The sequence below is a fragment of the Melanaphis sacchari genome, unplaced genomic scaffold (assembly GCF_002803265.2).
Source record: "Melanaphis sacchari strain LSU unplaced genomic scaffold, SCAv2.0 Contig88_pilon_pilon, whole genome shotgun sequence".
Classification (NCBI taxonomy): domain Eukaryota; kingdom Metazoa; phylum Arthropoda; class Insecta; order Hemiptera; family Aphididae; genus Melanaphis; species Melanaphis sacchari.
Genome location: NW_020271625.1, coordinates 206,214 through 232,958, shown reverse-complemented (window position 1 = coordinate 232,958; position 26,745 = coordinate 206,214). Strand labels below are relative to the sequence as shown.

The 26,745-nt window shown below is 26.2% G+C and overlaps 1 protein-coding gene and 1 pseudogene across 1 annotated transcript; both read left to right on the top strand.

Annotated features, from left to right (window-relative positions):
• LOC112602430 overlaps positions 1-14,214 on the top strand; it is a 31,348-nt pseudogene extending 17,134 nt beyond the window's left edge.
• A 413-nt stretch (positions 14,215-14,627) lies between these two features.
• Positions 14,628-18,769, top strand: LOC112602429 (cilia- and flagella-associated protein 61-like). Its single transcript, XM_025350503.1, has 9 exons — positions 14,628-14,971; positions 15,694-15,888; positions 16,103-16,228; positions 16,295-16,359; positions 16,468-16,604; positions 16,693-16,897; positions 17,657-18,078; positions 18,206-18,397; positions 18,599-18,769. The coding sequence occupies exons 1-9, from the start codon at positions 14,628-14,630 to the stop codon at positions 18,767-18,769; spliced, it is 1,857 nt and encodes a 618-aa protein (XP_025206288.1).
• Positions 18,770-26,745: the final 7,976 nt, after the last annotated feature.

Sequence of the window (26,745 nt, the reverse complement as noted above, 5' to 3'; positions counted from 1 at the left end):
CTGTATTTATTTGAGTAAATAAAATTAAATGTATTTATAGATTAAAAATTTGGAAAAAATTATCAAATATCTTGAAAAATTTATAATAATTGAACTATTAACTATAATCTATATTTCAATTAAACTAATTGTATTATGTTAAATTAATATTTATTTTATTTGTTCACAGGAATTTTACTTAATAATACTAGTATTGAGCCAATCAATCAACCAGATATTATTCTAACACCTGATTTAATGAACAATCACACACATCAAGTAATTAGTTTGAATTATATTACAAGTTAAAATTGAAGAATTTAAAATAAATATTTATCAAGCATTAAATTTTACTATATACCTTTGTTATATTCTTTTCTTTAAAAGTAAATTAAAATATTACAAATTTAATTTCATTACGTGTTATAGTTGAAGTTAATATTTTGTAATGCTAAAATTATATTTAAATAATTTCAAACTTCAAACAAACATGCATTTTTATAATAAATAATAAATACTGTAGAAATATTATTTATCTAATAAAAAGAAAAAATGTCATCAAAAAATATTTTGAAAGTTGATGTTGATAAATGTTTTGTTTAAAGATTCAGTATAAACTTAACTTTTAATTTATAATGTTACTTAATATTGGTTAAATAGACATTCTCTACCTGAAAGTGTTAACAAAAAAATATATTAAAAATTAAAAAAAGGATTGTAAAATCAAAAAATTACTCATATTTAAAAGGTAAATTTTGTTGACCATGATTTAAATAAATTTAAATATTGAATTGCTTTATAATCTCAATTATAATAATAATAATAATAATTAATTGATTAAAAAAAAAAAATTGGTAATAAATATTAAGCATAAATGTAATAAGCTTGATAAATTAGTAATATTTATGTAAAAAAATTACTACCGATTAATTAAGAAAACTATGTTTTTTTTGCAACAAAGTTCAAATAGTAGTACATTTTTTCAACAGGTCACCACATCTACAACCCAACAACCTCTGTCATTTCCACTAGATAGCACACATTCAACTCATGTGTCCACCATATCTAAATCAAAACCCCATCACACTCAGTCATCATCTACTTCAACTAATGACAAATCAACTTTTAAAATGTGTGAAATATGTGATGACTACATGATAAACTCAAAAAAACTGCATGAACATATGCAATTTACCCATAAAGTGAAATTTAATTCAAAATTAGAGATGGGTTTTGAACTGAGAATTACATGTCCAATCTGTCAGTTAAAATTTTTTACTGATAAAGGTCTTGAAAGACATCTCCTAGGATCATATGGTTTAGTTACACTTCGTTTGATAAAAGCTGCTAAAAAATACAAAGATGGTGGAAGGTAATATTATTTATTTATTTTTATAATTATCTAGATATAATTTATTTATATTTTTAATAATTTCAAAATTAGATGTCCAGTATGTCATATAAATTTTCCAAGAGCATTATTAAACCATGTAAGCAGTGACCACTCTTTATCATTAAATACAATAAAATTATCTTACAAATGCAATGAATGCATTTTAAAATTTCTCACAAGTAAAAATTATGAAAACCACATGCTTTTAAAACACAGTAATATAGCAATAAACACAAACTAAATACATCTTAATAAAGTTAGCCTGTAGCTTCTTTGTTATCTTCATCAACTTCTATAACATCTACACCAAGGGTAAATAAATATGATTATTTTAAAATTTTATGTTCAAAAAATGTAATGAAAATGTTGTTTTTCTTTAATTAGCCATCAAAAATAAATGATGAAATTATCATAATTTCACAACTACTTAAGATTCAAAATATCTGTTTAAAGTTGTAATATTAATAAGCCAGTTACATCAACTAGTAAATGGAAGATAAATTCAAACAGCAAAGGTTTAAGTATAAAAATTTAAATTTTAATATTATCTTATATAAATGTATAATTTTAAGACATATTATAGGTAGTTAGTAACTTAATCATTAAATAAATTTAATAAAATAACTTAATTGTAATTTTTCATTTTTTAATAATTTATTTCTACTGAAATAAAGAAAAAAAATTACTTATTAACTCATGAATTGCATAGGTGTAAATTAAAATTAATATGAAGGTATTTGATTTTTAATTTTGAAGAACATGAAAAATATTATTAGTTATTTGCTTATCCAATTTATTTAAGTAATTTTTAATTTTGTTCATATATTATCAGGTCAAAAGAATGGCCAGTAACATAATTATATTTAAATTTAATAACTCACTTATTATAGTTTTAAGAAATAATAATAAATATTATTGTTAATTTCAAAAATTATGATTTTTGATTATAGTAAATAGTGTGTAGTCATAGATTTATTTTTAATTATATTTTAATAACATGTAATCTATGAAAGAATAATTTGTATAAGTATCACTAACTATCAACAACTTTATATTAACATTGTTTCTCGGAATGTTATGTATTATCTATCCATGACTGTAAATAACAGTTTTCTCAATGGCAGTCAATCTATTACTTTTTTGTATCAAATATTCAATTACATACTTTAATTAAACTGCTTTTATCCTTAATTTATTTAATTATTATTTTTTTTTTACTTAACTCAAAATACTTGTATCTATTAAATAATTTATTATAGTAATTTAATTTTAGTTCATATCAATATATATAATATGCTAATGTTATTATTGTACCATATTATTGAAAATATATTAAAAAATAAACTTATATTTTTCTGAATTGTTATTTTTAATTATTTCTTTTAATTCAAAATAATCAGACTTATTTAATAACAAATTAACTATAAGTTGCTGATAAATTAAAATTTTTTAAATTATTATATGTAGGAATATATTTTATACAAATAATAAATTTCTGAAATAATGTATATGTGTATATTTTTTTAAAATAAAAATTGTAAATTCAATGAAAAATATTTACTACCCAAACATTGATTTAATGAATAATAAGATAAGTTTGTTCAATTTTTTTAAACAATGCATCACTGGGTTTAATAATCTTAATCTAAATATTTATTCAAAAAAACAAATTTGTTTTTAATTAATCTCAAGAAATAGTTTTTAAATAACAATTAATTATACAATCAAAACTAAAATACAACAGTAGGTTTGTATGCTTTTAGTGAACATATATTTTTAAAGTATTAGAATATTCTGATTATTATGAAAATATACATTCTAAATGAAATAAGCAAATGTTGGTCTGGTAAAAAATGTTTGATGATTTTAATGATTCAATAAAATATTTGATATAGAGGTGTACTATTGAAAAATGGGTATACAACAATACCTACCTATGTAAGTCTTATTAAAATTAAATGTTAATTCCCACATACCAAAATTCTTTCTGGGACATCAATAGGACCATATAATCATTTCCTAAAATCATCCTAACAGTAGGCTTGATAAGGTGTTTCTAAGGATGATCTTAGTACAGTCTCAAATGACTATTTTTGTGTGCATGCACCCATAACCCATAAATTTATTTACAAATACACCACTGATCTAAAGTGTAGCACACAATAATTTGTTATTATAAATTATTTTATTGTATCAATGCGATGGCCCACTCGATACACTCACTCATTACTTCAACATTTATCACATTTTTAGAAGTTGTGTTAAAAAATAACCCAGAAGTTATAGTAAAAAAAATACAAGAATCGATACAAAGCTGGTTACATAATACAAATGGAAGATTTACAAACAAAATCTCTATTTTGTAGAGAATGTAAGTTAAATAATTATAAAAGTTTTTATGACCTTTAATTTTTGTTTCAAATTTAATTAACATTATTAATTTTTTTTTTTTAGAAATAAAATGAAAAGTTATAAGTAGATGAACTATATATTTATTTTTAAAATTATTTATTTACCATTTTTTCTAACTGTTCATTATACTAAATTATTATTATTTTTTAATTTATGAATTGATATTACCATTAAATAAATAAATAAATATTTTTTATCTTGTGGGCTGTGGAAATTTATACTTTGACTAAGTGATGATTATAAGACTATTATATATTTTTATAATAATCAAATTAATATTGTTTTAATGTATAAACTTTACTATCACAGTAACATTTTTAATTAAATATTTTTTTCTTCAGTTACTATAATACCTAAACAGGTTATTTATTTTGTTTTTTTTTTATATACATTTTATTGTTAATACTGAGTTTTAACTGTTTTAAGTAGTTATTAATTTTAGTTTCAATCGATTTTTATGAATGGGGCTTAGTCCCAAATATGACTTTTAAAATTTATAAATCATGAATAGTAAACTTTTAAGTTAGATTTTGTTTTTATAGTTTTATGTAGGTACTAATTTGATTTATTTAACTTAATAATTTTGTTGATTTGAACACTATGTATACTTCACGAGTATACGTTCTAAAAGGTTCCTAATTTTTGAGTGATAAACTGATAAGTGTATTCTCACTCAGGATGACTTGTCAGATATCTTCATTTTGATAGGATGTTCTTACTATAGTAAGAACATATATATAATATCCTTGTAAGACGTCCAAAGAATAAAGAAAAAAAAAATGGCATTTGGATATTCTAGGGGTATCCTCTGGCAGTCCTGAGGATAATCCTGAACATCCTACTAGGACCATTTAAGTATATAGGTACTATGGACGTACATTTGCTATGTGGGATTATCATTTTCTTGTTAAATTATAACATAGGTAATTTAAACATTCATTACCTAGTGTATTAAATAGGCATATGTCATATATGCCTACAATGCAATTAAAGCTTTTTGGGCTCAATAATAAAATTATAGAATATCTTAATAAATAAATAAATAAGTAAATAGGTAGTTTGAATATATACTCTATACTCACAATATAATAACTTGCTAGGAGCGCACTGGCTAGACAAGCTCTAGTTAAGTAATACAAATTAATCACAGAGCGATTAGTGCACAAGTTAAAAAATTTAAAAAGTGTTGGCGATTTGCATACATGCTGCAAAAATAATTTACGAGAAAAACAACTACACTGTCTAAAGCAATGAAAATTAGCGATTCGTGCACTCACAATAAAAATAACGGCGTTTTAAGCATGTGCAGATAATACAAAAAAAACTTAAAAAACAACGTGTTTCGCACTCACGATATTATAAATCTATAGTAGACAAAAATTTGACCATTAAGATCGTAAAAGTATTAAAAAAAGGCAAGGTTCACTTCAGGTTAGGTGGACGTAATAAAAGTGCTCGCAATTATTCATTTCATTGTCAACTAAACTTCATAATATTATTATCACTGTACACACTACGCATTACACAATACCTGAAAATTTCCCATACGTTTCGTGTATATGTGTATGCGTGAATGGACTAGAGTGTAATAGTCTTGTAATCGTGTTTCTATAAATAAATATCAGTAGCGGCCTAGAATGACCATCGCGATTGCCTAGTCTATAATATAATATATTATTCCGTATCACGAGAAAACGCATACGGTTCGTGGCGTTCGCATATTTAAATGGGTTACAATAACGTATGCAATTCTCCCCATCATACGGCGACAGTTTTTAAGAGAATGTGCAGTGAAAGACGAGTTTCGGTCAGCCGCAGTAGGTATGCGTCTCTAATGGTATGGAGTATGGACTATGAACTACGGACTACGGACTAAGGAGTACTATTAATTTATCATAATTAATCATAATAATATTTTAAGAAAATGCTATAGTTGCCTATAGATAATACAATATATTAATAATTATATTAGGTATTTAGGTATGTGATATCATCATTGTAGAGTAATTTATTTAAGTGATAAGTCTCTATACACATTAGGTAGATATGAACTTATGAATGATAACATAAATTCTCAACTTGATATTCCTGAGCAGAATATTTTTCGGAATTCGGAGTATTATTATACATAAAAAGTGAATATCAAATGACTAACGAGTATCTACTACAGTAAATTAGTTACAATAATAAATATTTAAAGTTTAGACGAGTGGAGTTAGATGGTAATTATATTTCACAAATATTTAAAATCTATTTTTAATACCAATATAATACAAATGTTTTCAACAATAAATAGCTGCCATATACATTAATACATTATACTTTAATACATAATGAGTAGTCAAATAATATGTAACATTGTAAATTTAATTTAACTAATTTAATCAAATTTAAAGAATTTATGAGTTATGACACAAATCACACGTATACTGACATAAGTACCTACCTACCTATTGGCTATTATATAAAAATGTATTAAAATAATAATAAAATTATAATTTATGGTAGGTACCTACCTACTTAAATGTAATATCATGATTGAGAAGAAGTATACTCTAAATAGTCTAAACATTTTTAGTATGATGACGATTGAGCATGACATATTTTATGCAACATTATTACCACATTCAAATCATAATGTTTTCATTTATTATTTGATTTTTAGGTTTAGGATTTAGGAAGATCGACAAACGAAACTTATATTCTGTATGTGAGAGACATATTGTTGAGAATTATATAGGGAAAATAAAATAAATTTGGGTATGATGTTAATGGATTAAGATAATTTACAAATTTATAGTTATATTCACCTCACCTTCAAGTTCGTTGAGTAATTAACAAACAGAAAATCTGATTAAAATTAATTGAACTAAATAAAAATGAATAAAATTTTAATCTGGTAAAGAAATTAAAAAATTGTTTATTTTATTTATTTATTTACCTATATAAACGGACGTTATTTATTTTTAAATAAATATAGGAGCTTTCAGACAAAGTTACAAATCGTAAAAATACTGAATCCTTCCCATTCTATTCAAGATGAATAAAAAACAGATATTAGCATAAAAATATAAAAATTATTTTAACTTCATGATAGACAATAGCCTAGTCTAAATATTTATTTATTACTTTATTAGGTATTTTTTTATCAATAAGTCAATTACATGTTGCATTTAACGGTAAAATTGTGTTATTTTTTACCTCATTCATATATTTTTTGTATAATATAGCTCAAAATTATTTAATATGGAAAATGGTAACATCGGAGAACTTTTTATGTCCAATCTATAAAGTTTTCTCATGTGTTTTTATGCCTTTTAATGATAGTCAACAAATTTGCTCTATATTAATAAACTGGCTTTACTGGGTAGTTGTAAGAGTAACCGGTTAAATATATATAGCTTATAATCTCGTCAGAGTTGTCATTAGACATTAATTATTATCGCATACTATAATATTGTACTATTTTAATTTCCTTAATCACTATTATTTATGTCAGTCGTCAGGATATAATAGGTATTAATAATTATTTAACATTTATTTTTATGAAATAACGAATAAATAGTATGCCTATTACCTACTTACAATGCACTAATACTATTATTATTATTTATCACTAATCCTACTCAAAATAGTCAAAAATTAGATCATGAAATATGCAAACTAGGTTGCAAATTTAAAATCTTTACCTATGTAAATAAGTAAGATAAGAATAGAATCTGGTTGTCATGGAGATATATGCAAAATAATAAATACCCTATGTCTAGTACTTGATTGTAAATGTTAAAATGGTAGTCTAATAAAAACACAATTGATAGTTTTTAAGAACCAATTTGCTTAAAAACCCATCAAAAATCGTGTTTTATTATTTTTTTTTTGTTTTTAAAATGTACAAGACACGAAAACATTTTAAAGTAACATCATCCGAGGTAGTATCAATGTAGAAGGTATCAAATATTTTGAACTCATTATATTATTATTATTTATTATTATCAGACTAATGGGATTTATTGGAGAAGAGTAGAATTGACGGATTTACCAAAATTAAAAAAAATGATGAACAAAGAGTCAAGTGAATTATTTGGCGTGTTTGACATAGCACAAATAATGTATGTATAATAATGTTCATAAAGTTAGCCTCCCACCTTCATAACATTTTTCCAAACTATGCAAATGTTTAGCAAATTAATTGCAAATTAATTTTTAGAATTTACAAATTAAAAATAAATTTTGGCGAATTTTTTGCTAAATGTTGTCAGTCCTTCCCCCCATTTTGTCCGATCCATGCCAAATCAACGTCAATATTACAATTTTGATTTGCAAATTTTAAAATTGAATTTGCGATTATTTCTACTAGTTTAGGAAATTTTTATGAAGGTGTGGGAGCTTACTTTACGACCATTGTATAATATATTTTTGGTTCATAAAATTCATGCACGTATTTTATTTCTACTTAGTAATTTGATAATATTCTAGCACTGATAACCCGTTGTCGTTGTGTCAGGTCAATCCCAATGGAAAAATTACCGTGTTTATGTCACTATCCGATCGCCCCAACGTAAGCTGCATTTCTTCCGATAACTGGACAGAGTGGTTTAGTTATTTTTACGAGTACGAATTAATTAAATCAAGATAATATTAAAATTTTTTTATTTTAATTGATCGTTTCATAAAAACATCGATTTCTTGCATTTATTAGTCTGAAAAACGTTGAGCTAAACAACACACTATTCATTAACGTGCTCCTGTTCCGGTGTGTTGACAGTTTAATTTACTTAACGGTATTACTCGAAACGGTTTATGTTCAGATTCCAGAAACTAAAAACATCATCCTCATCAAACCACCAGGAACGAAAATCTGTTAGTATGCGTGCATACTTTTGTTGTATGTATCATATATTTATTGGCAGTTGTATAACACTGTGTTTTTCCATGCAATATAGGCGCAGCAATGTGTTTACCGTTTTCCAATTTAACCGCCAAAAGCGTCTCCGTCGATCCAGAATTCGGATGCCCTGAGATTCTGTACCACATCAGAGCGTTCAGTATTAATAAAATCAATTTGCGGATTGCCGAGTACATGAAAATAATAGTATTCGTTAACTAAGTTATCTACATATCGTAAATTAATTTTATTTAGTAAATATGCTTTTCTCTTGTATAAAAAACATACGTAAGTTTATTTATTATTAATTATGTGCGATAAAATGAATATCTAATTTTTGTTTATATTAAAAACATTAAAAAAATTTAAAAGTATTAAAAAACTCAAAACTATGATTATACGATTGTACGTTTGCGTTATATGAATGCTACTCGTACTAAAATTCACAATTACTAGAATTCACATTATTTATAAATATTACTATTTTTTTTTATTTTATTATTTAACTCAATCTATAAATTTATAAAATTATGTATTGTATTTAATTATAAACTGTTCTCAACTATAAGAAATGTAAATAGCAAATACTAAATTATCGAAATATAATAACTGATTGTAATTAGGTTTTACTGTCTTAATTATCAATTTTGTCGATATTAAATATGTTTGAGTTTTAGATATATATATATTTTCTGTATTTTAGATAGCATATTTAACCAAAATATGTGGCGTATATACTTTTAGCATATTATACTTAACGAGTATCTACAAAATAACAATAAAATAAACGCTATTTGTGGGTGGTATACTCGAGATGTACCTCGAACTAACATAATATATTTTAATTCTTATTTTATTTATTTTGTTTTTCAGGGTAGACGATTTCATTGAATTGAGGGCCTGTTTAGGACATCGATTAGACTTTTTGGATAATTTTTACGGTGAATATAGTTTGGCAAAAATCCTCGAGTTTCCGGGCGAAGACCGCATTAATTTAGTTCCTGATGTAAGTGAAAAATATTTAATAAATCGTCTACAACACACACAACATAAAGGATACGAACGCGGCACGTACATAATATTATGTTGTTTTATTCATAAGTATGAAATCGTATAATAATGTAGGTATACCCGTACAATAGAAGTCAGTCAAATTAAAAAAAAATTCGTATTAATCTTTCTTACGTATTTCACGACATTTATTACCTACGATAACCACGTTCCTGATTGGTAGTTATTATTTTATCTTTGTACGATGACGTATTATAAATAGTTTTTCAAAATTATAAATTTTTTTTTAATATAATTTTTTTTTATTCTTTTTACATTTTTTCTTAATTTTTCATATTATCTATAGCAAAACAAAAATAGAGATTTTTGAAATATAAGGAATAAATTAGTGGTAAACTTAAAAATAAATAATTTTTTTGACAGCTGTATTATTATTTATACTATATAATAGTTATAAACTCTTATATACCTACATGAGTAATTTATTTTTTTAAATTCAACTATAAATAAATATTTATTATTAAGTCAAAGTGAAAATCAATTACACAGTAGTGGATGTGTCGCCGACTATCTACCGCCGAATTTGTAGTACCTACCGTCAATAATTATCAAATGTTGACATTGGTATAATGTGCTTGTTTTGTGTTTATTATAATATTATACTATAATTTTATATTTAAGCGTCATGTTTGTTTTCTTTCTTAGACTCATATATAAAATAGATATTACGTATTCACGTAAAATTGTTTTATATGATTTTTGAGAGTGTCATATAAATCGGTTTTATATTATACTATTATTATTTGACTTTATATAGAACTTAAAAAATAAAAATTCCGAGAAGCTGTTTTCGAGAAAAAATTTACTGACACCTGCACAGTATGCACACGTATTATTGCTCATTTAATAGTACTTGTTGATTAGGTCAAAGTTAATGGTTTGATGACTATATACACGAATTTGGACTATCCTTTTTTGAACAGTGTATTTGATTTGTATCAATACACGGGATTGATTGAGCTAAAAGAAGAAAAAACAACAACAAATGAACCCAAAAGCATATTGCGATTAGCTACAGACCTTTCCAGAGTGATAGAAAAGGCGAACAATTCAAATATCCCGTCTGAAATTGCTACAAACGTCCAATAGTAAGTGAAAATATCATATTTAAGTAAATTTTACACTATTCTGCGAAGAGTGAAAATGAAAATAAACGGTTTCACAAATGATAATGTATACAATTCGATAAAAAAATTATTACAATAGTATAAAACATTTTAAACTCAGTTTCTAAGATGAAACATAATTTATTGGTTTTCTGTTTCTTGGTAAAATGGTAATATCTTAGTAAATAAAAATTCATTATTTGACAGAGTGATTATTTGTTATTAAATTTGTATTATTTTACCTATTAAATATTATAATATCGATAACCTTGTGATTTTGCAGTGAGTTCATATCGAATCAGTTCAAACAACTTACCGATAAAATAACGAAACCGATGAAACAGTTTTTCCAAAGTAATATTCTTCAAAAAGATAGTGATTCATTATCTATCGAACCAAAATCATTTCCCAAACTCTCCACTTCAAGTCTCAACAATTCCAGAAGCGAAAAAAATGTGGCGTTTTTCAAAGAAATACACAATGCAGAAAATAAAAGTTAATATTTTAATTAAAAAAAAAAAATAATAGATTTAATTAACTTAGTAATTGATAAATATTTATTTAATATTAATAAATTATGTTACACTTGATAAATGGTGAACGTTGTCACATAACATTTGTATGATTGCGTTAATTATATCATATATATATTTATAAACAAAAATAATATTTATACAGAGTTTAAAATACTAGTATTTATGTAATGGGATACTAAATGATAATGTACTATTTAATTTACATCGTTGAATGATGATAATTGATTTAATTATTACTATGTTATAATAGCCACGAATTATTTAAATTTACAGATATAATAAAAGATTTCCTAAAATTTCAAGATAAAGAATCTAAAAAAGCGAATGATGTGTCCTACTATATTAGCAGTTCATATTATTCATCAGAGAATACAACTTATACAAAAATGGATTATAAAAAAACAGCTTTTATGATTGAATTAATGTTGATTGACATCGACGAAGAAAATAAGTAGTCACGACTTCTTTTTAAAATTATTATTTTTATTGATATGTTTATCCGACACAATGCTTTCAGAGCCACGTGGGACTATTTAAATTCAATTTTTATTCATTTCATTGAATTTCCTCAATATGAATATTGTTTGATGAACTTACCCACAATTACGACTCCGCCTGAACTTAAAAAGTTTTTTTGTGTATGTGTAGCTCTATAACTACTATAACTAAACGTTGTATAATTTATTTAAATTATATTTTTATTAATGAAATGCATAAATTTCAGAATGCCATTTTGAAACCCAATCGTACTTATCCTATGGGTTTACTTTATGTACTGCATCGATCTTTTTTAACTGGGTAAGCATAATTTAATTGCATCTAATGCAATAATTCATTGTTTTAAATTTTATTTTTAAGTTTTTTCATTACAATTAACTTTATTATTTTAGAAACTTTTCATGTGTATTAGTTACAAAGGAACATTTGGAACTCATGGAACTTATGATTGAAAATCACCCCTTTGTACATATAATTTCAAATAATATATCTAAATCGGTTTTTGAAGATACAAGATATAAAACTTATATTTTTCAATGTAATGATCAACCCATTGGATATTGTGTAATTCGGTGATTATTTATTTCAGTGTATTGCTCGTAATTTATATATTATTTGTGTTTCGGCCAATATAATAAAATGATTAGGTCACATTGTCACAAATCATACGTAGGAACAGAAGGTATCATATACATACACACATACGCATACATTATATTATATTGTTTTCATTATATTTGATTATTTTAGTTTTGAGTAATAATAATTATTGGCATTATCAATATTACTTAATGTTTTAATTAGTTTTCATATTTACTTGTGGCGCATATAATTATTCTTATTAATTGTTTTTAATCTGAAAGTACACTAATAGATTTTTTATTGTAATTGTCATACTGGCTCAAATACTCAACGATCACCGTTGTTTATTATTATAGTAAATTGTGAACGCGATTAGCTAATTTTTTTTATTCATATTTTTATATTTTTGTTCGTATTCTCTGTGTTTGGGAGAATTATTTTTTTTATAGTTAAGTAACAGTTGGCCAGATTGGGCTCCACAGATAGCGAGTTTTTTTTATTATTATTTATATTTATTATTGAGTCACAAGGGCCACCTATTATTATTATATTTATTGTCGTATTTATAAATGTTGAGCGTTTTTTTAACATTTAATTATTTTGTTTGACCATAGGGGCGTGTAGTTACCTTATTGTTCATTTGAGTTCTTTATCTGTCACTAGTTTTTAAGCTTACACACACACTTAGTACCTACCTACATACACACTTATACACAAGAAAGACACACATTACATAGCTCAACAGTATTTTCCCGGCAATCCCGACCACTGCATACATTAGCTATTTCTACGTATTTTTTGGTCTTAGGTTTTAGTGCATGAAGTCATAAGCTTAAGTATATTTTTAGTTTTGGTGTTCGGGCGCGCGTTAATACCATAAGCTCCAGGCCTCCATAATTTGGATTAAAAAAAAAACTTAATTGAAATTTATAGTAAGTATACTCACATAAATTAATTAATGTGGCTCATACAAAATAAAAATGTAAGGTTAGTGTAATTTATTCTAAAAATGTGTGCTTACACAGTTACCAGTTACACACATTCGAAGACGTTTTTGTGTCGACATACTAATTATCTATTTTAATCAAAACATTAAAAACTCTAAACAAATTATCAAAAAAACTCAACCAAGAGTTGTCAAAAAGCCGTAAAATATTTACTCTAGTATCAATAAATACTTTTCTCTTTTAGATTAAACGATGAAATTAAATTTTTGAGTAGTTATTTTGACGTGGCCTGTTATGTGTACCCCAAACTGGCCCGTAATCATATGGCTATTTTACTGAATATGGATGTTCAAAGAACATTTATTAAGAAATCTCGTGGTTTGCTTAAATTTGTAATGGAAGACAGTGACGTCAATTGTTTGTTTTATAAACTCTATACAGATCGAACCATAATGGAAGAAGTATGTTAGACAAATAATTATACATGTTTTTTTAATAAATGTTAAAGTTTCTGTTTTGACTCTATGAACAATATTATAATATTAATATCAATATTAACAATATTCATCAATTTTAGAGTGAATTATCATACATAAATGAAATAAAAGAACTGATTCCTGTTAAACCTCGGATTCGCATTCAATACGACGATGAAAACATGTTTGGTGACCATGAAAAGTTTGCGCTATTTCATATAAATACACGATTGTGCAGTACTCAAACTATGTCAATAGACGCCAAGATTGTTGTAGTTGGAGCCTCTGTAGTAGCTTTATCATTTTTAGAAAGTCTCCTATTCAAGTAATGTAAAATTGAATTTTTACTTTAATTAAAAAGTACAATAAATTTATTATTTAGAATAAATCGTTTCTAAACGACGTTGAGTTTTCAATGGGTAAGCATTAAAATTTTAAAACTTATATTTCTTATGTTTAAAAACACTTTTGTTTTGTACGTTAAAATTATTCAATTTGGTTGTGTTACTTTCATTTTTAGTATTTAATTATCACTCCACAGTAAAAAGATTAGACTATGTTTGTCAATAGTGTACGTAACGCCTTACCTTTGTGTCAGCTTTTGTGTATCGCAGATGATATGAAACTCTTTATTGAAGTCAACTCAGCTGCTGACTGCGCGAATCTCCAAAGTAGCCTTGATTGTTTTGTTAGTTGGTGTTTTAAAATAGGCCTTAAAGTCAATGCTTCAAAATGCTGAGTCATGACGTTTACTCGTTCCCATTCTACTATCCTTTTCGACTACAATATCTCTGGTTTGACAATTGAACGCGTTGATAATCTAACCGACCTTGGTTTTAAACTAACTAGAAATCTTAGCCCTAGTCCTCATATTGCGATGATTACTAATAGAGCATTTAAAGTTTTAGGGTTCATTATGCGTCTATCTAAAGACTTTAAATTGTCAAAATCATTAAAATCATTATATTGCGCTTTAGTTCGTCCTATTTTAGAGTACGGGTCGGTTGTCTGGGATCCGTACACTGCTTCTGATATTAATCAACTTGAACGTGTTCAACATAGATTTTTGAGATTTTGTTGTTTTGTGTTAGGCATTCCCCACTTAGCTCACGACTATACCAATATCGCTAACGTACTTGGCCTACCTACTCTTGCTGAACGAAGAAGAACTTTAAATTTAAAATTTATTCGTGGTCTAATTACTAACCATATTGATTCCCCTTGCTTACTTTCCCAAGTTAACTTTAAAGTCCCTTCGCATATATCTCGCTCTCATGTGATCATCTATATTCCTAACGCCAATACTAATTATCTGCAAAATGAGCCTTTAAGATGAATTATGTCACTTGCTAATGAGGACCCCTCTTTTGATGATAATTTGTTCTAATGTTCTTAAACTCTGTTTATAACTTTTAAGTTTAATATATGTGTTTTAATTGCTTACTTAATTATTTAAATGAATGTTTAATTAAATTGTAATTCTGTTATTTACATATAATATTTTATTTATCTAAATTTTCTACTATTATTCTAATAAATTGTACTGTACTTTAATGTTAAAGGGGCAACCCGTATATTTTAATAAATAAATAAATACCTACTATTTAAGGACCAAATGTAAGCCATTACTATTAGTACTCCATAGCCATTTATAAAACAGCTTAAATAAATAGAAATATTAAATCATTTTATTTATAGTAAAACATTTAAAACAATAAAACTTTAAAAAAAAATGGCAGTTCATTGATTATTGAAAATAATGTTTAATTTTCTTTATTAATTTTATCTAATTAATTTGTTGTTTTCAGCCCATTAAGCTATTACATTCGATTCGACAATATTGTACTCATTTCTGATTGTGGTACGCCATATCAACTTACTTTAACTGACTTGGAGGATCGAATGATTCCAAAAATAGCACACTTTAATTATGAGTATATGGTTTCTATGGGTTTTAAATCATTTGTGGATGTCATCACTGGCACAGTTACAGCAATTAATAAGTTTGTAAAATTTACTTCGTAATTAAAAAAAATCTAAAATTCTACAGTACTGAAGAATGTAGTTAATAATGATTAAATCAATAAATAGTTATTGTGCCGTAGTAATATGCAAAAATAATGTGTTCAATTCGATTATTTAGTTTATAATTTGTATTACCTGTGTTTAGTAATCTAATAAAAAATATTTTTACTATTTATAACTGTTTTTGTTTAGAGCCGATAAATGTGTTACCGTTAATGAAGATGAACAAGTATATTACGATTATTTATTTTTATTTTATGGTGAACAATTTGGGTACACTGCTAAAGAAAATGAAATTAAATCTAAAAATTCTATCGAGTAAATGATGTAAAATATTTGATATAGATATATAATATTTTATTAGTAGTTTTATTCGTGTAATAGATCAAATGATGAAACAAACATACTGGAAAATTTATTTTTTTTAAATTCTGAACATGATGTCACACGTGCTTATAAATATATTGAATCAATGAAAAATAATGAAAAAGGTAATTTTTTAAATGACAAAAATATAAGATAAATTAAAAAATTAACAACTTTTTGTCAAATAATAGATATTATTGTACTCGGAAAATACTTGGGATCACTAACAGTGATTAATGCTCTTCTCGAAAGCAATATTCAAGGACCTCGAATAGTTTATATTGAAACTTATGAAAAAAAAAACATTCCATTTATTACTAATAAGTTTGTAAGTAATTTGTTTGGAAAATTCCATTTATAATGTATGAAATTTAAAATTAAATAATAACTAAGCATAACTTAACACTCTAAATTAGATTAAAAATGCTGTTTACAATGAATTATATAGTCAAGGAGTACGTGTGTACAAAAAATGTGTATTCGAAAAATTCACATTAAATAGAGATCGAACGCATATACGGAAAGTGACCTTTACAGCGACTGGTGACATACTACTTACGCTTGATTGTGCTACATTATTTTGGTTCGACCAGAAGTTTACTAATAAAGTAAATTGGTTTAGTAAGTATTTTGTTAACTATTCACGTAAAAAGTGCTTTATTTTTAATTATTTACCCGATGCAGCTCACTAATTCAGTTGGGGTGGACCTATCGTTATGACTTATGAGTTATGAATAATAAAGTAATTAAAATGTAATTATTAATTAATTGTTTGATGTTAAAGCAACGTGGCTAGATTTTATCTAGTATTTTTAGATTTATATGAATAAGAATTTAGAGATAGAGAGATAGGTATTTATTTAGAGTGTAAAGTTATTGGTTTAAGTTTTTTGAGTTCAAATTTATTGATGGGATACCTATTTAATATTTTTTTTATGCATTTAATGACATTATAATAATTAAAAAATATTTAAAAAATAACCACGATGAAGCAGTGGTGTAGCCGTGTAGGTATCTAAAAATGTCTGTGTAAAATCAAGTATAATAAGACACCGTGTGTTTAGACCAAATTGTGTGATTATGGCCTCGAACACAGAAAATTTAGCTGTTATTCAGGGACTAGTGTATTGATATAACACACATCATATAAGATAAAATTATTAATTAAATAACTAATATATTAATACTAACGTAGAAAAATATATTATATCATATTCATATTAAAACGAAAAATCAATTACTTGTAATTACTTTAAAGTAACTTTATAGTATTATATTTACTATAATTATTAGGGTTTTCAAATGGATAATTGTTATGATTGTAGTTATTTTAATTTGTGCCAAATTAATTACTAACATTTGTTAGATTTATGTTTTTAGCAATGTTACAGTCCGCGTTGAAGTTTGATGGACATTTAGTGGTAAACACATCGTTCGAGACCAATATCGAATTTGTGTATGCGGCAGGACCTATGGCGAGGTTCATGCATAATAAATATTTTGTTTTATCACACCACATGTATTACAATAGATTAGAGATTGGAGATCGAGTGGCCAACGTGCTGATGAAACGTTTGGGAATTGTTGATGACGACAAATCAAACGATGACTATGTTCGTCCACTTTTTGTTTATTGTCAATTCCCTGGAAAATACAATTACCTCCACACCGAGGTGCCCGTTTGGCGATCTCTAAAGAAAAATTCAAAAACACTAAGTACTGGGAATGCCACTGATGGATATTTTGAAATTATTGTAGATTCTAATGGTGACGTATTAGAACTGTCGTGTTATTCAAATAAAGTGAGTGAACATAGAATTACTTGCGTACTTCAGAAATTACGATAAATTTTTATTTGTTTGGCGTCTTTGTAATTTTTTTTATTTATTTTTGAGTTTATTTATTTACTTAATTTAGCACATTTCGTAGGATATTAAGTATTTAAATCTAATAAATTTGTGCGGAAAACACGTGAATTTATTTAACGATATGATGTACCGCTTCAAAATGGATTCTATTCCGTGTTTTTTTGAATATTTCAACCAGTCTTGGTCGTACCCTTTGTACTCAGACAGGTTTTGGAAGATGTTAAACGAGATGAAACTAAAAAGAGACAATAAAGTACCACGTTATTATTATGAATTTATTTTAAGAATAAACCTATATAATATGTATACACAGAGTATCAAAAAGTTTTTGTACCGTGATGATGTTGCCACGTTGATGTCTAAGCTGAAAGTCTATACGGTAAAATGTCAATACTCATTACCTCGTCCAATACATAATATTGTATAAAATCTGTATCATGGGATTTTTACTTAGATTTCACGGTTGGCGAGGTCTCCTTATCTCGATAACCGTTTCGATCAGTTGTACGGAGAAAAATTAAACGCAGCTTTGATGAATTTCGTCGCTAATAACGTGGACGATTTTCCAATGTTTTCTCACACCATTGATCAAAGAGAAACAGAAGATGAATATAACACGGTTTAAGATCAAAATGTACGATATATTTATATTTTAATGCTTTAAAAGTTGTTTGAGTAGTCATTTCTATACGAAATGTATCAGTATGTAACTATAATACATAAACTAGAATCAATTTTATCGTTTATTTTAACGTTGATAAAATACTTTATAATTAATAAAATTATCATAATTTGTAACTAAATCTAATATTCATCTTAGCACTTTCTTCCGTGCGCTGTGTTACGTTAAGTGTCCAAGTATATGTTGTGTATATCTTTACATGAACCGATTTACCCAGGTTTCCATCTTATCTGTGGCTTCCTTAAATATTAAAATTTGAAACATTAATTAATTTAAAAATATAAAGCAATATACTATATTATTTGTAAATTTGTTCGGTTTTTCTAAATAATTCTTCAGAACTGATAGATTTTATTTGATTTAAATGAAAGGATTGGTATTGAGTGTGGACTATGGAACATATTATTCTATAAAAGCTCTCTGATCCATTTGTTATACTTGAAAAAAACTTACAAAGTAACATTTAAAACGTATACAACGGCGATAATTAAAATATGATATTTTATGATAATTTATAATATGTTATAAACTAAATAATTATCTGATATATAATGACAGTTTCGCTATTATATGTTATAACTTATAAATGTTATTATTACAGCCAAGTTACGTAGATGTATCAAGTAATAATAAATTATAGTGTGTATAAAGTAGGTACACTAAAAACAAAATTCAATACATCTTTTTTTTAAAGTGTTGTTTTATAGATACAATATAATATATAACCAACTTATTGCCACTTATTATTTAAGTGAAAACCATTATTTAACTGAATATTATATTTTACAAGTCGATTTAAATTTTTAGTTGAATTATGAATTATGAATTAAAAATTAAAAATTAAAAATTATGAATTATGATTAGCTTTTATAAACACATTTAATATAATTTATGGTTATTTATTGCATACACGTTTGAATAAACTGTTGTATAACTTAATTAACTTGTCTCCACTTTTTTTGTAAATTAGTATATCTAATATTATCCTCTAATTAAGCCTAGGGTTATTATACCTGTAATAAATTAAATTAAAAAAATGTCACTTAAAAATATTATAGAGATGACTGTTGTCTCCATTTCACGAACTAAACTCAATTGCCTGGCTGTATCAATGATTTATATTTTCTCGTACTCTACGTTCCTGTGTTCTTCTGATCTAAGCGAAATTGCAGAATGCGGCATAAATGACGCGTTAGTAATCTGTTTATCCTTACAGTTACGTTCCTCGCCATTTAAAATCTGCCCTTAAATTTACTTTTAAAACAAAAATAAAAATTGAAATCAAAGGTATGTTAGTAAACACGTGTTACATCTCGGCTATTTTCGACGATGGACATATTCTTATTCCGTTCTTTTGCGGTGAATGACATAGCCTTATCGGAATATTCCTCTTTTATTTTCCTAGGATATATCACGGTTATATTTTAATTATTTAAATTTAAGTTACTTGTCAGTGGTCACGTCGTTTATTATATTTTTTATTAATAAAAATGATTAAATTACAGGCATTATTATTATATTATATTCATGCATATATATTTCACACATATTACAGTTATAAGAATTATATTTATTTATAGACAATGAAAAACATTGTCAAAAATTAGATATGTTTACAATATTTTTGGGATAAAACTGACATGCCTCTATAGATTAGAGTCATGACTATTTAGTATTGACCATATCCACAAACTCTACTGTGTTTTGAAGTTACTTATATGGTACATTACTAATTTATAAATGTTCGTGATTATATAGAAATTTAATTTCAAATACCTACTTATATAAAAAATACCAAAATCAATAGGTACGTTCATCAATTTTTAGTGGAACGCTAATAGAATCTAAAAATAATGATCCGTTGAGATATTTTTAGGAATTTTGATTTTTTCCATTCCATAAATCAAGTAGACTAATTAAACTAGATAATTCATCCATAATGGATAATGAAATAAGTATAGTGTTCTGTTTCATCTTCCATCAAATTAGGTAGTGATTATACATTGCATTTTTTGAATTATTCTAAAATAGTTGCTTTTTACAATAATTTAATTGTTATTATATATTATCTAGGTAATATGATATTACTTGGGCTTAATCATGTATAGTGTATTATACTGAAATAAATGTAAAAGTATAAAATTGAAATGAACGTCATAAAATATACATTTTTATTGATAACTCGGCACTATGCGTTTGATATGTTTTAGCACAATAAAAATAAAAACCGTCGGTACTCTGGAGTCTAGACCAGTGTTTCTTTACCGGTGTTCCGAGGCACACAAGTGTGCCGTGACTGTGGTACATGAGAATAGTGTTATTAGATATTATTTTTTAATTATATAATTTATTAACAATAAAAATAAAAATGCCTTTTTTTGTTTGCTTCTTATTATTTTATTAATACAATGTTCTGTCAAACTGTATAGTCATATGAAATGCGCTGTGAACATAAAAAGGTCGAGAGCCAGTGGTCTAAATCGATAGCAATAATATAATTTATAATTAGTAATTATTATGATCAATTTAATCCCAAAGTGGAAGTCGTCCGTCACGCACGTAGGTACTTCAATTGCTCATTTTCCTATATTATATATTTTTATTTCGATTTTCAACTATAATTTGGTATCAAAGTCAAGTAAACTTCTTGATTTACCTTCATTCCATCGATTAATTAATTTTTTGTCTATGTTCGCTAAAATACTTAAAAAATTAATTCTTGAACCTATACTTTCTATCATCACTGAAACAAATATTCTGCCTAAAATAAAATTCAATTTCCGTGATTTTCATTCAGTTTTTCATCAAGTCTATAGAGCTGTAAATGTTTTATCGTACCTATACTCTTAGGAAAAAAATTATTTTGCACATGTTAAACATCAGCAGACTCTGATTTTGCAACTATAACAACTATAAACGACGGTGTTCCCCAAGGAACATTTTATCTTCAATTCTGTACAATATTTTTGTACTTGAACAACCAATCATTCCGAATACATCAGTAACTGATTAGGGCGTATATCGATTCCGCCGAATACTGTTTATAATATTTGCATATTAATTTCGCCGGATATTAATTCCGCTGGCTACTGTTTATCCTTCCCTTGCAAATGTGTAATACTTGGTTCGGAAATTTTCGGAAAGTTATTAAATCCAGCCAACGTTTGACCATATTGTTCGCATTAAGATTAAATATTAATATTAATAGTTATTGTTATTTTTTTCATAAAAATTAAAAATTTTGTAATACTTTAAATGGAAATTTAATAGTATTTATTATTGATTTATTTTATCATAATAATAAAATATTTGTATAATTAAATACTATAAATTTGTTATTTATTTATTCTGTTACGTACCGTGTTATTTTACACATATATATTATACGGAGAGGTGATGTGTATACCGATGGAATAACATATTCAAACAGTGTAGTATCGAACGGCTATGGCGATCACCTGCACATCGTGATATTTAATATAATGAATAAGACATGATCACACGTCTTGGACTTCTCAGAAATGATGAGTAAACGACAGTGTTAACATTGTACTATTTAATTTGGCAATTAAGACTTGATCACACGTCTTGTAATTCTTAGAACCGATGGAATCGCAGGAAAGGCACCCAACTGAATAATACATTTAATTCAGAGAGCTCCTTAGGGTCATTGGAAGTCACCACCTCTCCAGTCACCACTCTTGACAGTTAACCATATATAAGGGAGACCAGGGCAAGAGCTCAGCAGACGGTTAGGGATATTCGAGACGCTCAGAGGCAGGTCGTAACACCACTCACGATCTCGTCTATCAGTATTTCAGAGGCAGGTCGTAACACCACTCACACCATCTTGTGCTTATAAAATTGTATTCTTGTACGAGTTAATTGTATTAAATAAAGACTTAATCTTTTAACTTGCAAACATTAGTATTTCTATTTCTACGTTGATATATGTATCGACGTTGACATAAGGGACGCAACAATTCATAGGAGGCACGATTTTTTTTATTTTTAAGGTGACGTAAACTAAAAAGGTTTGAGAACCGCTGCTATATATTTTAAATACATTTACAATGGGGGGGGGGGATAAACAGTGTCTGGCGGAATCGATTTGTAAATATTATAAACAGTAGCCGGAAAAATTAATATTCGGCGGAATCAATAATTTCCCGCTGATTACGCTGATGATTAAGTAACAATGTTCACTATTTATGATCCCATTATGGCCTCAACTAATTTACAAAATAACTTTGACCTTTTTAGTTTTTATTTTTTATAAATAACGATGAAACATTTTTGCTGGGTCTGTAAAGTGCTTAAAAATGCAATATACGATTCTTCGTTATTTATTTTTATAGCTATTAAAAAATGTTAAAGATACATATATTACACGATTAGATGCACATCAACTACCATAAAGGTGTGACGTTAAACTGGTAAATAATTAACATATTTTTAGAAAGGTCGGGGCGACAATGACGTAATAAAAACACTTGATGCTGTACACATCACGATATGTTTATATACTTATAAATGTTATATTATCCTAATTAATCATTATTTATCAGTAATATGTTTTTACAATGTGTATATTAAAAACATCAAACACAACGAAAACGTCGAGTGTTCAAAAATTGATTTTTGTTTTTCTAATGCCTTTTTTTTAACTTCATATACGTTTAATTTAACACTACGCAACTTATATAATATATTAATAATTAACTTAAATAACTAAATCTACAGTATAATTATAGTATATATATATATATATATATATATATTTAATATTTAATATGTATATAATAAAATGTCTTAGGATGTATTATATAATAATATTATATAGTTACATGTTGAAAAAAAAAATAAATAAACAGTTGATATACAAAAGTCGGTAGATATATTATATTATTATATAATATTATAATACGACGGATGGGTGACTAGAAATATATAAATATAAATAATTATAATATTATAATATCAACGCAATAATAATAATAATAATAATAAGTAAATAAATAAACACGTGTTACTAGAAGAGTAGTGATCGATCAGAGGACGATCGCCGTATACAGATCGTGTTTGTTTTACATTTATTCGTGAGTAAGTATATATATATATAATATAATATACACGTATATAGGTACACGGAAGAAAGCGCAAAATCGCATTCTGGGGGGAGGGGTCTTTGGTGTAAAAATCTAAAGTAAAAAACAAATTCAAATACAAAAAACACAGGTACAATCTCTTATAATAATAATAATAATAATAATAATTCATAATTATTATTATTATAATAAAAATATATGTACACGCGCGCAACATGTATTATAATAATATAAAATTTTTTAAGGCATAACGGGTACATGTGTTATGTGAACTTATAATATTGAACAATATAGAAGCCGAAAACATGGGAAGTTGGATTTGTTTAGCCATAGACGACAAAATCGAAAAACGCTTTTTTGACACTGGCCGATGATGACGTGTTCCGCGGCGTTAGGATTGAGTTTAATTTTAATATTCTATTATACAACAATCCATTTAAAAATATCCATACGAAATCGTGAAATGTTCGGGTAAAATAAAAAAATCTTTTGCACGATGAAAATTTGTGGAATCGCGTAATTAAAAAGTGGTTAGTATTGTGTGTCACCCCCATAAGCAGTCATAAGCAGTCTCGAATTGGTCCATCGGTAAAGTTCTTGCTGTGATTCGGCAGGAGACGATCGTCAAAAATCGGAAGAAAAAAATCCGTCCGGAAGTGGACGATGCAACCACGGCGTGTTGTGTTTAACTTAGGTTAACATCTCGAATTCACGAAATAATGGGTAGACTGGTGGGCGTTGACAGGCGGGTGAGTGATGGACTCGTTGCACGACAACGATAATATTATGTGTGTGTGTATGTGTGTACGAGTATGTAAAAAGTACGGCGAAGTAGATTTCAAGTACATCATATAGTTTAACGATTAATTAATATTAAAATATTATTTAATGATGTGAGTATTGCTGCGCGCGGGTCGCGTATTATGTAGGTGGAAAGCGACTTGAGTATCACAATAACAATAATAATAACACATAATATTATTATAATGGGATGTTGGACGCAAATTGCTATGGAATGTCTTGTTTCTATCACTAACCTATAGTAAAATATTATTATTATTATTATTATCATTATCTTATTTTGTGTTTTTGATTATCATAGACTACACCGCAATACAGAATAAAATAATATTATGTAAGAAAGAAATAATAATTTTGTGTACTCAACATTTCATTTATCTAAATGCAACACGTGATGGTGCGTCGTTGACGCACACGGTTTAAGGTTTATTTTTTTGTTGTTTTTCGTTTACACATCATTCAATCAGATGTATAACGAATGTACAGTCATTATATAATAATAGTAAGTATGCCTATTATCGATAGGTATATGGGTATTAGTAATATTATGTTCGACTTGCACGCGATTATGATATTATAATATTACAGTTTTCTGAGGCTTAAAACGTAATTTGATCATTTGGTAGCGACACACAAAACACTTACGTACGCTATAATAATGTATAATGCCATGCCGTCCGTTTGAAAACCACGTTGACGTTTAAATACAACGAGATTTACAATAATAATTTTATCGTGGTGTAAATCGGCCGCCACGGCCGTGAGTTTAGGACAGTGCGGCGACAAGACGGCGGCCAGTCTAGCACCATCATAAGTCTCATTGCGGATATAATGAAAAAATCAAAAAAAAAAAAACAATTTTCATTTTGACGCCAAGTGTGGTGGTTTTAACATCGAACGAAACGGACAAAATTAAAAACTTAAAGATAGTTGGAAAAAATGCAGACACAGTAATAATTATATTAATAATAAATATATATATATATATTTTATAAATATATAATATATATATATATTTGGAGGTATATTGTAATCTGTAATGTTATAATATAATCGAATTATCAATTAATTAATGTCTACATGAAATATAATAATAATAGTTATAATATAATAATAGGTAATTTAAAATTTACATAAATAAAACTAATCGTAAATTTATCAAAATTATTAATTTAATTACATTTTTTTTTAGTATTTTGCTTGTTTTAATTTTTCATGTATAATAACTATAATAATAATAATAATAATAATATATAAAATTGGAACATCAGGTTAATACGCACTAGGACAAGATTTCTTTCTCTCTCTATATAATATATATATATATAATATACCGTCTACGTTTCGTAATATATATGTATACATTAATAATATATAAATTTAATAACAAATAAGGGATCTGTGGTTGTGATGTGGGTGGTGGTTAAAAGGATTTGTATTGTGTGTCGTATATAATACGATATACGATATATATATATAGTACAACTACCTATATATTGTAGTGATGTTATTTTATTTAGTGTACTATAATAATATTGTTATTGATTTAAATTTAATATCCTACAAACGTGCCGGGTGAAATCAAAACGTGATGTGGTATTATTAATTTATAATATTAAAGTGAACTAATTAATGTATGATTAATATGATTCCAAGTGTAATGTACAATATTATCGTAAAATAGAAATGATAATAATTATTATATTATTATGTTTAATGTATAGTAAAACACATTGTATCTTCTTTTTTTTCCATCGAGAGATATGTATGAAAAGATTTCAATATAACAACATAATATTATATATTATATCGATCGAATAAAAAAATTGTTCAATTTTATGATTTGTCGACTCAAGTTGTGTTATGATTATTATAAGTTACAGCTGTAATTATAATATTATATTATATGTTGATTCACTCGATTTATAAACATAATTCAGTGTCAAGTTTATACAATATATTGTTAAACAACTATAATATTGTGTAATCTAAACAGAAATTGAGCATACA

Excerpts from the sequence above, each read along its gene's own strand:
- LOC112602429 (XM_025350503.1), top strand. The coding sequence starts at position 14,628 with ATGACGTTTACTCGTTCCCATTCTACTATCCTTTTCGACTACAATATC. Across the intron at positions 16,360-16,467 it reads TTCTGAACATGATGTCACAC|ATATTATTGTACTCGGAAAA; the intron begins GTGCTTATAAAT and ends GTCAAATAATAG. Across the intron at positions 16,605-16,692 it reads CATTTATTACTAATAAGTTT|ATTAAAAATGCTGTTTACAA; the intron begins GTAAGTAATTTG and ends ACTCTAAATTAG.